The 13,604-nt window shown below is 53.8% G+C and overlaps 1 protein-coding gene across 1 annotated transcript in view; it reads right to left on the bottom strand.

Annotated features, from left to right (window-relative positions):
• Nucleotides 1–11,016, bottom strand: part of ARHGEF11 (Rho guanine nucleotide exchange factor 11) — a 36,921-nt gene extending 25,905 nt beyond the window's left edge. The window contains exons 1-10 of the mRNA XM_058821584.1: nucleotides 10,806–11,016; nucleotides 6,180–6,274; nucleotides 5,400–5,498; nucleotides 4,784–4,833; nucleotides 4,413–4,470; nucleotides 3,710–3,846; nucleotides 2,395–2,466; nucleotides 1,499–1,597; nucleotides 1,356–1,385; nucleotides 336–449 (exon numbers count right to left, since the gene is read on the bottom strand). Coding sequence (XP_058677567.1) covers nucleotides 336–449; nucleotides 1,356–1,385; nucleotides 1,499–1,597; nucleotides 2,395–2,466; nucleotides 3,710–3,846; nucleotides 4,413–4,470; nucleotides 4,784–4,833; nucleotides 5,400–5,498; nucleotides 6,180–6,274; nucleotides 10,806–10,837 — 786 coding nt within the window. The 5' untranslated portion in view covers nucleotides 10,838–11,016. The remainder of the gene's footprint in view (nucleotides 1–335; nucleotides 450–1,355; nucleotides 1,386–1,498; nucleotides 1,598–2,394; nucleotides 2,467–3,709; nucleotides 3,847–4,412; nucleotides 4,471–4,783; nucleotides 4,834–5,399; nucleotides 5,499–6,179; nucleotides 6,275–10,805) is intronic.
• Nucleotides 11,017–13,604: the final 2,588 nt, after the last annotated feature.

The following is a 13,604-nucleotide window of genomic DNA, read 5'->3' as shown; positions in this document are numbered from 1 at the left end:
TTTTTTTTTTTTTTCCGGATTTTCCCCAGATTTTTCCCAGAATTTTCCTGTATTTTTTCCCGGGTCTTTCCCAGAATTCCCCCGTATTCTTTCCTGGATTTTTCCCAGAATTTTCCCTGGATTTTTCCCAGATTTTTCCCGGATTTTTCCCCAGAATTTTCCCCTGATTTTCCCAGTTTTTTTCTGGATTTTCCCCGTGTTTTTCCCGGATTTTTTCCCCAGATTTTTCCCGGATTTTTCCCCCCTGTTTTTCCCATATTTTCCCCCTGTTTTTCCCCGTGTTTTGCCCACATTTTCCCCGTGTTTTCCCCCCGTTTTCCCCGGGATCCCCTCACCTCTGTCAGGGCCGGGCCCCGCTCCTCGGGCCCCGCGCTCCCGTCCTGGGGGTCCCTGGGGAGGCGCCCCGGGAGCTGCGGGGACCCCTCCAGGGGCCGGGAGGGGCCCAAATCCTGGGAAAAAGGGAAAAGGGGTCAGGGAAAAGTTCCCACCGAGCCCCCTCCATCCCCAGTTCTGGTTTTTGGGAAAAGCGGAATTCCTGCGAAACGCCGGGAAGGGCTCGGGGGCAATCCCGGGATTTCTCCTGGGATCATTCGCAGAATTGTTCCCAGGATGACTCCCAGGATTATTCCTGGAATTCCCAGATTTATTCTTGGATCTATTCCCAGACTGATTCCCGGACTTATTCCCTGGATTTATTCCCAGGATCATTCCCAGGATTATTCCCGTATTTATTCCCAGAATTCCTCAGATCATTCCCACACTGACTCCCGGATCATTCCTGGATCATTCCTGTATTTATTCCCAGGATAATTCCCATATTCATTCCTGGAATTCCCAGATTCATTCCTGGATTGATTCCCAGATCACTCCTGGATTTTTATTCCCAGATCATTTCCACACTCACTCCCATACTGATTCCCGGATCATTCCCAGAATCTGTCTCATGATAATTCCCAGATCATTCCCGGATCATTCCCGGATCATTCCCAGAATCTATCTCATGATAATTCCCAGATCATTCCCGGATCATTCCCAGAATCTGTCTCATGATAATTCCCAGATCATTCCCGGATCATTCCTGGATCATTCCCAGATCCATCCCCGTACATTCCCAGAATCATTCCCAGATATTTTCCTGCACATTCCCATATTCATTCCCAGATCCATTCCCGCACATTCCCAGGATCATTCCCAGGATCATTCCCAGGTGTTCTCCCACACGTTCCCATATTCACTCCTGATTTTTTTCCCCTGTAGATCCCCATATCCATCCCGGTCCATTCTGTACATTCCTGCACCCATTCCCGGGTCATTCCCGGCTATTTTCCCGGATCATTTCCCGTTCCGTTCCGTACCGGGGATGCGCCCCGCGTCTCCTGCAGCACCTTGAGCTGCAGCTGGCTCAGCCGGACCCACCCCTGCACATTCCCGGCTATTTTCCCGGATCATTTCCCGTTCCGTTCCGTACCGGGGATGTGCCCCGCGTCTCCTGCAGCACCTTGAGCTGCAGCTGGCTCAGCCGGCGCCGCGCCCCCTCCAGCTGCTCCTCCAGCGCCGCGCCCGCGCCCGGCTGCCGCTGCAGCAGCTCCTGGAAACGCTGGGACACAGAGAGACGGGGAATCACGGCAGGGTTCACAGGGAAAACAGGCCAGAAACAAACAGCCCAAAAACAGCCCCAAAAACAGCCCAAAACCAGCCCGAAAACAGCCCAAAACCAGCCTGAAAACAGCCCAGAAACAGCCCAAAACCAGCCTGAAAAGAGCCCGAAAACAGCCAAAAACCAGACAGGGAATTACAGCAGGGTTCACGGAAAAACAGCACAAAACCAGCCCAAAACCAGCCCAAAAACAGACAGGGAGTTCTGACAGTGCTCACAGGGAAACAGCACAAAAACAGTCCAAAACCAGCCCAGAAACAGACAGGGAATTACGGCAGGGTTCACAGGGAAAACAGCCCCAAAACAGCCCAAAAGCAGACAGCGAATTCCATCAGGGTTCACAGGGGAAACACACCAAAACCAGCCCTGAAACAGCCCAAAAGCAGACAGGGAATTCCATCAGGGTTCCCAGGGAAATATGGGAAGACACACAAAAAACACACATGGAATTCTGACAGCGCTCCCAGGGAAAACACCCCAAAACCAGAGAGGGAATTCCCAGCAGCATTCCCAGGGAAACCCAGGAAAGCACCCAAACCCCCCCCCCCCCCAAAAAAAAAAAAAAAAAAAAATCCGCAGAAAAATCAAAACGAATTCGCAGCGTGGCGGATCCAGGGATTGAGGGATGGGGTTACAGGGGTTTTCCTGGGATTTTCCCGGGGTTTTCTGGGAGAAGTAGAAAAAGAAGAGGAGGAAAAGAAAGGGAAAAAGTGGGAAAATGGGAAAGGTGGGAGTACCTGGAACTCGGCCTCCTCCTGGCGCAGCATGTTGCGCAGGATCTGCGCCGCGTGCTTCTGCACCTCGGGGTCCTGCAGGGCCACAGGGTGGGATAACGGGAACGACAGCGGGAATGACAGCGGGAATGACAATGGGATTAACAATGGGAACAATGGGAATGACAATGGGAATAACAGGAATGACAGCGGGAATGACAGCGGGAATGACAATGGGAATGACAGTGGGAATGACAATGGGATTAACAGGAATGACAATGGGAATAACAGGAATGACAATGGGATTAACAATGGGAATAATGGGAATGACAGCGGGAATGACAGCGGGAATGACAACGGGAATGACAATGGGATTAACAATGGCAATAACGGGAATGACAATGGGAATAACAGGAATGACAATGGGATTGACAATGGGAACAATGGGAATGACAATGGGAATAACGGGAACGACAATGGGAATGACAGGAATGACAGTGGGAATGACAGCGGGAATGACAATGGGAATAATGAGAATGACAATGGGAATAACAGGAATTATGGGAATGACAACGGGAATAACAGGAATAACAACAGGAATAATAGGAATGACAGTGGGGAATGACAATGGGATTAACAATGGGAACAAAGGGAATGACAATGGGAATAACAGAAATGACAGCGGGAATGACAGCGGGAATGACAGCGGGAACAATGGGAATGACAATGGGAATGACAGGAATAACAACGGGAATAATAGGAATGACAGTGGGAATGATGGGAATGACAACAGGAATAACAGGAATGACAGCGGGGAATGACAATGGGAATAACAAGGGGAATGACAGTGGGAATGACAGCGGGAATGACAGTGGGAATGACAATGGGAATAATGGGAATAACAAGGGGAATAATGGGAATGACAGCGGGAATAATGGGATAATGGGAATGGTGGGAATGGGAATAATGAGAATGATGGGAATTGGATAACGGGAATGACGGGAATGACGGGAATGGGGAAATGGGAATGAGAATGACAGGATTATGGGAATGGGGGGAACAGCGGAATTAATGGGTAATGTGGGAATAATGGGAATGGTGATGGGAATGGGAATGACGGGAACGGGAATAATGGGAATGGAAACAGGAGCAGGAACGGGAATAAAGGGAATAATGGCAATAACAGGAAAATGGGATGGCGTGAGCGGCTTGGGATCCCCTCAGGGAATTCCGGGATCTCCTGGGGGAGTTTTGGGGTCACACCTGAGGGAATCCCAGGACCCCTCTGCAATCCCGGTGTCCCCCCGTCATTCCCGGACGCCCCTGGACCGCGCCTCACCTGCAGGGGCCGCGGCTCCGTGATGCGCTGGGGGGGCCCCTGGGGACCCCCCGGGGGCTCCGGCTCGGGCTGGGACCCCGGCACTGCGGCGGATCCGGGCGGGGACCCCAGCAGGGTCAGCGCCACGTAGGCACCGGCTGGGAACGGAACAGGACACGGGAATGTCGGGGGCAAGCCGGGGAACGTCTGCGGTAACGGGGGCAGGTGAGCTGGGACCGCGGGGAAAATCCACAGGGAAAAATCCCAGGGAAAGTCTGGGATAATGGGGAAATGTGAGCTGGGACCGTGGGGAAAATCCACAGGGGAAAATCCCAGGGAAGGTCTGGGATAATGGGGAAATGCGAGGAGGGATTGCAGGGAAAATCCACAGGGAAAAATCCCAGGGAAAGTCTGGGATAATGGGGAAATGTGAGCTGGGATTGCAGGGAAAATCCACAGGGAAGAATCCCAGGGAAAGTCTGGGATAATGGGGAAATGTGAGCTGGGATTGCAGGGAAAATCCACAGGGGGAAAAATTCCAGGGAAAGTCTGGGATAATGGGGAAATGTGAGCTGGGATTGCGGGGAAAATCCACAGGGAAAAATCCCAGGGAAAGTCTGGGGCTGGAAACACTTCCAGAATTCCTGACGGATGGAAAACGTCCTCCCCCTGCCCCAGGTCCATGTTTTCCCGGGGAATGGGAACAGAATTCCCAGGAACTCACACTTGATCAACTTCACCACCTCCAGGTGGGAGCTGTTGGTCACCATCGTCCCGTTCACCTGCAATGGCCGGGAAAGGGCTGGGAAAATGGGAATTTACCCCGGGAATGTGGGAAAGGGCTGGGAAACGGGAATTTACCCCAGGAATGTGGGAAAGGGCTGGGAAACGGGAATTTACCCCGGGAATGTGGGAAAGGGATGGGAAACGGGAATTTACCCCGGGAATGTGGAAAGGGATGGGAAACGGGAATTTACCCCGGGAATGTGGGAAAGGGATGGGAAAATGGGAATTTACCCCAGGAATGTGGGAAAGGGATGGGAAAATGGGAATTTCCCGGGAATTGGGAATTTCCCGGGATCCGGGAGCGCCCACCTTGAGGATGCGGTCGCCCTCCTGCACGCCGGCCCTCATGGCAGCCCCACCTGCGCACAGCAGGGTCAGGGCAGGCCCCAGAGCGACTCTGGAACCTTCCACGGGGGCTCTCCAACCCCCCCGGCCCCCAAAACCACCCAAAACTGGGACATTTCCAAGGAAAACCCCGTTTCTCCCACGTTTTCCCCACAGTTCTCCCACATTTTCCTGCCATTTTTCTCTCCCCCATTTCCCCACCATGTTCCCCTCATTTTCCCGCCATTTTCTCCCCCATTTTTCTCTGTTTTCTCCCCCATTTTTCTCCTTTCTCTTCCCATTTTCTCCCCCAGGCTGAGGCTGAGGATGGATGAGGAGACCCCTGGCGATTGTCCAGCCTGTCCATCCCAGTGTCCATCCCCATGTCCACCCCAGTGTCCAGCCTGTCCACCCCAGTGTCCATCAGTGTCCATCCCCATGCCCAGCAGCATCCATCCCAGTGTCCAGCCTGTCCATCCCCGTGTCCATCCCCATGTCCACCCCAGTGTCCAGCCTGTCCACCCCAGTGTCCAGCAGTGTCCACCCCCATGTCCATCCCCGTGCCCAGCAGTGCCCACCCCCGTGCCCACCCCGCTCGCACCGGGCCGCACGGACTGCACGAGCACCACGCGGTCGCCGCTGACGGTGAAGCCGAAGCCATGCTGGTCCCGCTGGATGATCACGCAGCGCTGCACCAGCCCTGCCACGCCGACACGGACAGACACACGGACACACGGACACACACACAGACAGAGGGACAGGAGCGAGAGGAGGCAGTGAGGCTCTGGACTCCGGCTTTGGCTCTGAGGAACCCCCCCAGTTCCAGGGCCTGCAGGGCCTTGGGGTCACTGCCCACCCCTGACCCCGTGGTCACTGTCCAGCCCTGACCCTGTGGCCACTGTCCACTTCTGACCCCGTGGTCACTGTCCAGCCCTGACCCCATGGCCACTGTCTACCCCTGACCACCAGCTCCTGTGGCCACCCTGGACGCCCAAGCCCCCCATTCCCCCTTGTGGGACCCCAAATCCCAAATACCAAATTTCCAAGAGCGCAGGAAGATCTGGACCCACACCCTGGCCCTGAGTGACCCCAGAGTGCCCCGAGTGACCACAGAGTGACCCCAGAGTGACCCCAGAGTGCCCCCAGAGTGCCCAGAGTGACCCCAGAGTGCCCCAGAGTGACCCCAGAGTGCCCCAGAGTGACCCAGAGTGCCCCAGAGTGCCCCAGAGTGACCCCAGAGTGCCCCAGAGTGACCCCAGAGTGCCCCCAGAGTGCCCCAGAGTGACCCCTGAGTGCCCCAGAGTGACCCCTGAGTGACCCTGAGTGACCCCAGAGTGCCCCCAGAGTGACCCCTGAGTGCCCCAGAGTGCCCGACTCCCACCTGTGTTGTCGCTGCTGTCCGGGGGCGGCCGCGGGTGCCCGGGCGACCTTCGCTCCGCGGGGGCCTCGCCCAGGGCCGAGGAGAGGCTGCTCAACCTGGGGGGAATGGGGACACACGGACACGGCTCGGGACACACGGACACGGCAACGGGCAGCGGCCGGAGCGACCGCTGGGCAGCGCCAGGACACACGGACACGACCCAGGACAGACGGACATGGCAATGGGGAACGGCCGGAGTGACCACTGGGCACCCCCTGGACAGACGGACATGGCTCAGGACAGCCGGACACAGGAATGAGCAATGGGGAACGGCCGGAGTGACCGCTGGGCACCGCCAGGACAGACAGAGTGACCACTGGGCACCGCCAGGACAGACAGACACAGGAATGGGCAAAGGGGAACGGCCGGAGTGACCGCTGGGCAGCGCCAGGACAGACAGACACGGGAATGGGCAATGGGGAATGGCCGGAGTGACCGCTGGGCAACGCCAGGACAGACGGACATGGCAACGGGCAGCGGCCGGAGTGACCGCTGGGCACCCCCTGGACAGACGGACATGGCTCAGGACAGCCGGACACGGGAATGAGCAATGGGGAACGGCCGGAGTGACCGCTGGGCACCGCCAGGACAGACAGAGTGACCACTGGGCACCCACTGGACAGCCAGAGTGACCGCTGGGCACCGCCAGGACAGACGGACACGGCCCAGGACAGACGGACACGGCCCCTGGGCACTGCCAGGACAGCCGGGGCTTAACCAGGCTATAAAAAACTCGTTTAATTCGGCTTAATTAAAGCTCCTTAATTGCCTCGGGGGCGGCCCGGCCACGGCCATTCCCACAATAACTCCTACAATAATTCCCACAATAAAAATTCCCAAAATTCCCAAAATTCCAGGGCGCCTCCGGAGGGACCCCAGCCCTGTCCGCCCTTCCCTGCTCCCAAAAATCCAAAATTCCCAAAAAATTGAGCTTGGAATGGGGAAAAAATTCCCTTTTCCCAACATTTCTGCACATTGGGCTCCTTCCCAGCTCCCAAAATTCAAAAATTCCCAAAAATTCCCAAAAAACTGGAGATTAGAATGGGAAGAAATTCCCGTTTCCCAACATTTCTGCCCACTGGGTTCCTTCCCACAGCAGGTTTGGAATTCCCAGCTGGAAAATCCTATGGAAACCCAGGATAAACCACGTTTAAAGCAGGAAAAATGGGGAAAATTCCCATTTCCCAACATCCCTGACGCCTGGGTTCCTTCCCACGCCGGAATCGGAATTCCCAGCTGGAAAACCCCACGGGAACCCAGGACAAGCCGGGGCTCAGAGCTGTAGAAATGTGCAAAATCCGGATTTCTCTGCGTTTTTCCCTGCTGCTCCTCTGCAGGCAGGGCAGCGGAGCCGCAGCCCCCGGGCTGGCAGCGGGGGAAGAACCAAATGTTGCAAACCCAGGGAGAGAAAATTCCCAACGCCCGGAATTCCTGCCGGGACTCGGCGGCCGCCCTCGCAATGCGGGGGGAAAAGAAATAAAAATAAAAATAAAAATAAAAAATAAAAATAAAAATAAAAATAAAATAAAATAAACTAAACCTAAAAATAAAAATAAAAACTAAAAATAAAAAATTTCCCTGGGAGTTTTCATGGAATTTGGGAATAGAAGGGACGGAATTCCCACGTTCCCGTTCCCTGTGGGATCTGGGAATTCGGGGTTTTTCCCATGAAAATTTGGGGGGATTTTGGGAATTCTGGCTCCTTTTGGGATTCCCAGATCCCCAAAAATAAAAACTGGGAATGGCGGGGAGGGGTTGGGAACAGCTTGGAAAGGTTTGGGATTCAGGGAAAATCCGGGAACTGCGGGATTATCCCAATAAAAACCACTTGGGAACTTTATGTGGAAAACTCTCCAGGTCTGCTCCGTTCCCCTGGAATTCAGCTTTTCCTTGGAACACCTTGGCGTGAGGGAATTGAGTGGACAGAAATGTTGAGAAAAGGGAATTTTCCCCATTTTGCCTATTTCAAACATGGTTTATCCCTGGTTTCCATAGGATTCCACTGGCAATTCCAATCCTGCTTTAGGTAGGAAGCCAGTGGCCAGAAATGTTGAGAAAAGGGAATTTTCTCCATTTTGCCTATTTCAAACATGGTTTATCCCTGGTTTCCATGGGATTTTCCAGCTGGGAATCCCAACTCCAGTGTGGGAAGGGCAGAAATGATGGGAAAAGGGAATTTTTCCCATTTTTCCTGCTTTCAACCCCGGTTTACCCCAGGTTTCCATAGGATTCCACTGGGAATTCCAATCCTGTTTTACGTAGGAACCCACTGGCCAGGAATGCTGGAAAAACAGGATTTTTTCCCTATTTTTCCTGCTTTCAACTCTGGTTTATCGCAGGTTTCCACGGGATTTTCCAGCTGGGAACCCCAAACCCTTTTCTGGGAAGGGATCCCAGCGCCCGGAGCGATCCCGGACGTTGGAAATCGGGGATTTTTCCCAGTTTGGTTTTGTTTTTCCGGGAAATTCTGCGCGGGAATTGCACAGGAAGCGGCTCCTGGTCAGGTAATGATTAACGGGAGCCACTCCTGGAAAAGCAAAAAGCGGGAAGGGCGGCGGGACCGGTTCCACCGGGAATTCCCAACCCTGAAATTCCCTGCCCTGGGGGAACACACAGGATTTACCCCTGAAATCCCAAATAAACCAGGCCAGGGAACCCTGGAATTCTTTGGGATGGGGAAAGACCCTTAAATCCCCGAAAATCCCACCCTGATTGCGATCCCAGGGGTGGAAACCCACGGGATAAAACCCAGGATTCACCCCTGGAATCCCAAATAATCCAACCCATAAACCCAGGAATTCTTGGGGATGGGAAAGATCCTTAAATCCCAGAAAATCCCACCTTAATTGGGTGGGACCATCCTGGAGATCCATGGAATAACCTGGGATAAAATCCGGGATTTATCCCTGAAATCCCAAATAATCCAACCCATAAATACTGGAATTCTTTGGGGATGGGAAAGATCCTTAAATCCCAGAAAATCCCACCGTAATTCCAATCCCAGGGATAGAAATCCATGGAATAACCTGGGATAAAATCCAGGAATCCCAAATAAACCAGGCCAGGGAATTCTGGAATTCTTTGGGACGGAAAAAGCAGAGAAAATCCCCATGGAATTTGGTGGGAAAACGATCCCAGAAATTCCTGGGATCTGCTTCTCTCCCAGGGCCCCAAACTCCTCGTTTTCCACCCAAATCCGTGCGTGGGAAATGCCGTGGCTGCGCCAGGGATCCCGACCCAGGAATCCTCAGCAAAATTCCCGAGTCTGTCCCAGAAAAACCTGCCAGGGTTTTCCAAGGGTTTATCCCACAAAAAAAAAAAAAAAAAATCCCAAATCTGGTTTAAAATGGAGCAAAACAAACAGGAAAAAGCCAATTCCCAGTGAGGGACACTGGAAACATCCCAGAAATCAGAAAGGTTTGGGATATTCCCCCCACACTCCCCAAAATCCGGGAGTTTTATCCCAAAATGCTGCAAGGATGGGGTGGGGGGCCCAGGGCTGAGCTGAGCCCCCCAGAAATCCCAAAATCCCAGAATTTCATCCCAAATTCCCGTCTTTTCCCCCAAGGAATGGGGTGAGGGCTCCAGGACTAGCTGAGCCCCCTCCCAGATCCCCCAAACCCCCAAAATCCCGGAGTTTCACCCCAAAATCACAGAATGTCACCCCAAAATCCCACAATGTCACCCCAAAATCCCACAATTTCACCCCAAAATCCCACAATTTCACCCCAAAGCACCGCAGGGACAGGGCAGGAGCTCCACCCTGATCCAAATCCCTCCTCCTGAACCTCCAGAGCCCCAAAATCTCAGATTTTCACCCCAAATCACTGCTTTTCCCCCAAGACGTGGGGCAGGAGGTGCAGACCAGGCTGAGCCCCCTCCCAGAGCCCCAAAATCCCCGAATTTCACCCCAAAACACCCCAAATCCCCGAATTTCACCCCAAAACACCCCAAATCTCAGCGTTTCACCCCAAAACACCCCAAATCTCAGCATTTCACCCCAAAACACCCCAAATCCCCGAATTTCACCCCCAAAACACCCCAAATCCCGGCATTTCCCCCCAAATCTCAGCGTTTCACCCCAAAACGCCCCAAATCCCGGCGTTTCACCCCAAATCCCTGCAGGGACCGGCTGTGGGCTCCAGCACGAGCCGAGCTCCCTCCCATGAGCCCCAAAACCGCCGAATTTCCTCCCAAAACCGCCGAATTTCCCCCAAACCGCCGCTCTCCCACCTCGGTCCAGCCGAGCCCCCTCCCCGCTCCCCAAAACCGCCGAATTTCACCCCAAACCCCCCGAATTTCACCCCAAACCCCCCGAATTTCACCCCAAACCGCCGAATTTCACCCCAAACCGAGGAATTTCACCCCAAAACCCCCGAATTTCACCCCAAACCGCCGCTCTCCCCCCTCGGTCCAGCCGAGCCCCCTCCCCGCTCCCCGCAGCCCCAAACCCGCCCGCTTTCGCCCCAAACCCGCGTCCCCCCCTCCCCAAAGGCGGCGGGCTCTCCCCCTCAGGCCGATCCCCGTGCCCCTTTCCCCGCTTTTCCCCCCTTTCCCCCCGCTCCGGGGTCGCCCCTCAGCCCGTACCTGTCCGGGGCCTGCGGAGGCCTCACGCTCATGGTGGAGCTCGGTCAGGGCAGCGCCCGGAGCCGCCGCCCCGCTCCGGCCGGCCCCGCCACCATGCCCGGCCGCGGCGGCTGCGGCGGCGGCCTCGGGGGGCCCCGAGCGAGCCCCGCGGGGCCCCGAGCGAAGCCCCCGGGCTGCGGTTCGGTGCCGGCCCGGCCGAGCGGGGCTCCCCCTGCCGCCCTGCCCTGCCCGCCGCGGGGGCCGGGCCGAGGGAGAGGCCTGGAGGCCGCTCCCAATCCCCGGGCTCGCCCGGCCCCCCGCGCCCGGCACGGCGGGGCAGCGCCCGCGGCTGCGGCTGCGGGGAGCGGGCGGGGACGGAGCGAGGGACGGAGCGAGGGACGGAGCGGGGGGACACGGGGGATGCGGGGGACGCGGTGACCTCGGGGTGCGGGGGACACAGCGGACAGTGCGGGGGACACGGTGACCTCGGGGTGCGGGGGATAGAGGGGACAGAGGGGACACAGTGACCTCGGGGTGCGGGGGATAGAGGGGACAGTGTGGGGAACACGGTGGCCTCGGGGTGCGGGGGATAGAGGGGACAGAGGGGACACAGTGACCTCGGGGTGCGGGAGATAGAGGGGACAGTGAAGGGGACGAAGTGACCTCGGGGTGCGAGGGGACAGAGAGTGACCTCGGGGTGCGGGGGACACGGGACAGTGTGGATGTGAGCGTGTGAGGGGACACTGAGTGACCTCGGGGTGCAGGAGATAGAGGGGACAATGAGGGGGACGCAGTGACCTCGGGGTGCGGGGGACACGGGACAGTGAAGGTTTGGGGACAGTGTGGGTTTGGGGACAGTGAAGGTTTGAGGACACAGAACAGTGAGGATCTGGGGACATCCATGGGGACAGTGTAGGTTCAGGGACACCCATGGGGACAATGCGGGTTTGGGGACAGTGAGGATTTGAGGGCACAGAGTGACCTCAGAATGTGGGGGACATGGGGACAGTGAGGGTTTGAGGGGGACACTGAGTGACCTCGAGGTGCGGGACACCCAGGGGACACTGAGTGACCTTGGGGTGGGGGGACACCCATGGGGACAGTGTGGGTTTGGGGACACCCATGGGGACAGTGTGGGTTTGGGGACAGTGAAGATTTGGGGACATGGGGACAGTGTGGGTTTGGGGACACCCATGGTGACACCGAGGATTCGGGGACACCCAAAAACCCCCAAACCCCACAGCCAGAACCCCCAATCGGGAATTTTTGTGATCCAGGGAACCCCTGAGCTCCCCAAAATTTCGGCTCCCGAACTGCAAAAACCCTCAGGAAAACCCCAAACTCCAAAAACCCTCAGAAAAACCCCAAAATCCCCAAACTCCAAAAACCCTCAGAAAAACCCCAAAATCCCCAAACTCCAAAAACCCTCAGAAAAACCCCAAAAGCCCCAAAGAATCCAGCGAGCCCTCTCTGTTAAAAGGTTTTTATTTAACGTTTTGAATTCGAGGTAAAATACTTTTATTTTTCAGGTTTTTTTTTTTTCCTTTTTTCAGTTTTTTTTTTTTTTCAACTTCCATAACAAAATACGGAGCTATGGGATACCCCTGGAAAAAAATATGTATATTATCCATAAATTTCTCTAGCACTCCATCATATATATATATAATATATATATGCAACCCTTTTTTTTTAAATCTGATTTTTATAGAAATCGGAATTTTTTTTAAAGGCACAAATTTCGGATTTTTGTCTTTTTTTTTTGTTTTTTTGCCCCTCTACTTTACACCCTATGTACAAAGCCACGCTCCCCATCCCAAATTCCATCAATTTTCCCGATGGATTCCTCCTGGATTCCCACCGGGGAGAGTTCAAATCCCTCGAAATCCCTCGAAAAAGGGGTTTTTGGAACCCAAAGAAAAGCGTAAATACTGGTTTAAAAAGCGCTAAAAAAAACCAAAAAAAAAAAAAAAAAAAAAAAAATCAAAGTTTTTCCCCGGAAAATCCAAAGTTTTTCCGGATTTTTGATGATTTCAACCGAGAGAAAATTCCTGGTTTTTTTTTTTCAATCCCACCAGGACGCGGAGACGCGAAAACAAGGAAAGAAACCAACGGAAAAAACAGCTTAAAATAATACAAAACCTCAACATAATTATGGAATAAATAAAAAATCCGGGACAACCCCATTAATGCTGTTGGATTTTTCCTCCTGTTCTTCCTTTTTTGGGAAATTCCTCCACAGAAATTCCCCCTTTTTGGGGCTGTCCCACCAAAAAGTCTCTTTTTTTTGTTTTTTTTGTCCTTTTTTTTCATATTTTTCCTACGGATTTGCTACAAAAAAGAAGCGAAATTACCAACAAAAACAAAAACGGCTGGAAAAAAACGGGATCATGCTCCGGGGCAAATTCATCCAGGAGAGAATTCCAACCATTCCCAACTTCCCGAGGGTTTGTTTTCTATTAAATGGTTTGGCACGCTGGAATTTGAGCAATTTTTCCTCGAAACTCCCGATTTTTTTTTTTTCTCCATAAAATTTGGATCTGGTTGATTCATTTTTTTTTTTCCTTTAAATCCATTTTTTTTTTTACACGTTTTCCTTCTCCTCTTCCTGCTTTTTTATTTTTTTTTGTTTTTCCTTCCTCTTCCTGCTTTAATTTTTATTTTTTCTTCCTGCTCCCGGGCTCCGTTGGGAATTCTGGAATTCCCAAGAGGCGCCGGATCCGTCGTCCTGAGTCCGGAATTCCCTGAACTCTCCCAAGTTATTTTTATTTTCATTTTTTTTCTCGTTTTTGTTTTTTTTTTTTTTTTGCAGTGCAATGGCTG

The sequence above is a fragment of the Ammospiza caudacuta genome, chromosome 30, assembly GCF_027887145.1.
Source record: "Ammospiza caudacuta isolate bAmmCau1 chromosome 30, bAmmCau1.pri, whole genome shotgun sequence".
Lineage (NCBI taxonomy): Eukaryota > Metazoa > Chordata > Aves > Passeriformes > Passerellidae > Ammospiza > Ammospiza caudacuta.
This window is presented reverse-complemented; position numbering and strand designations above follow the sequence as displayed.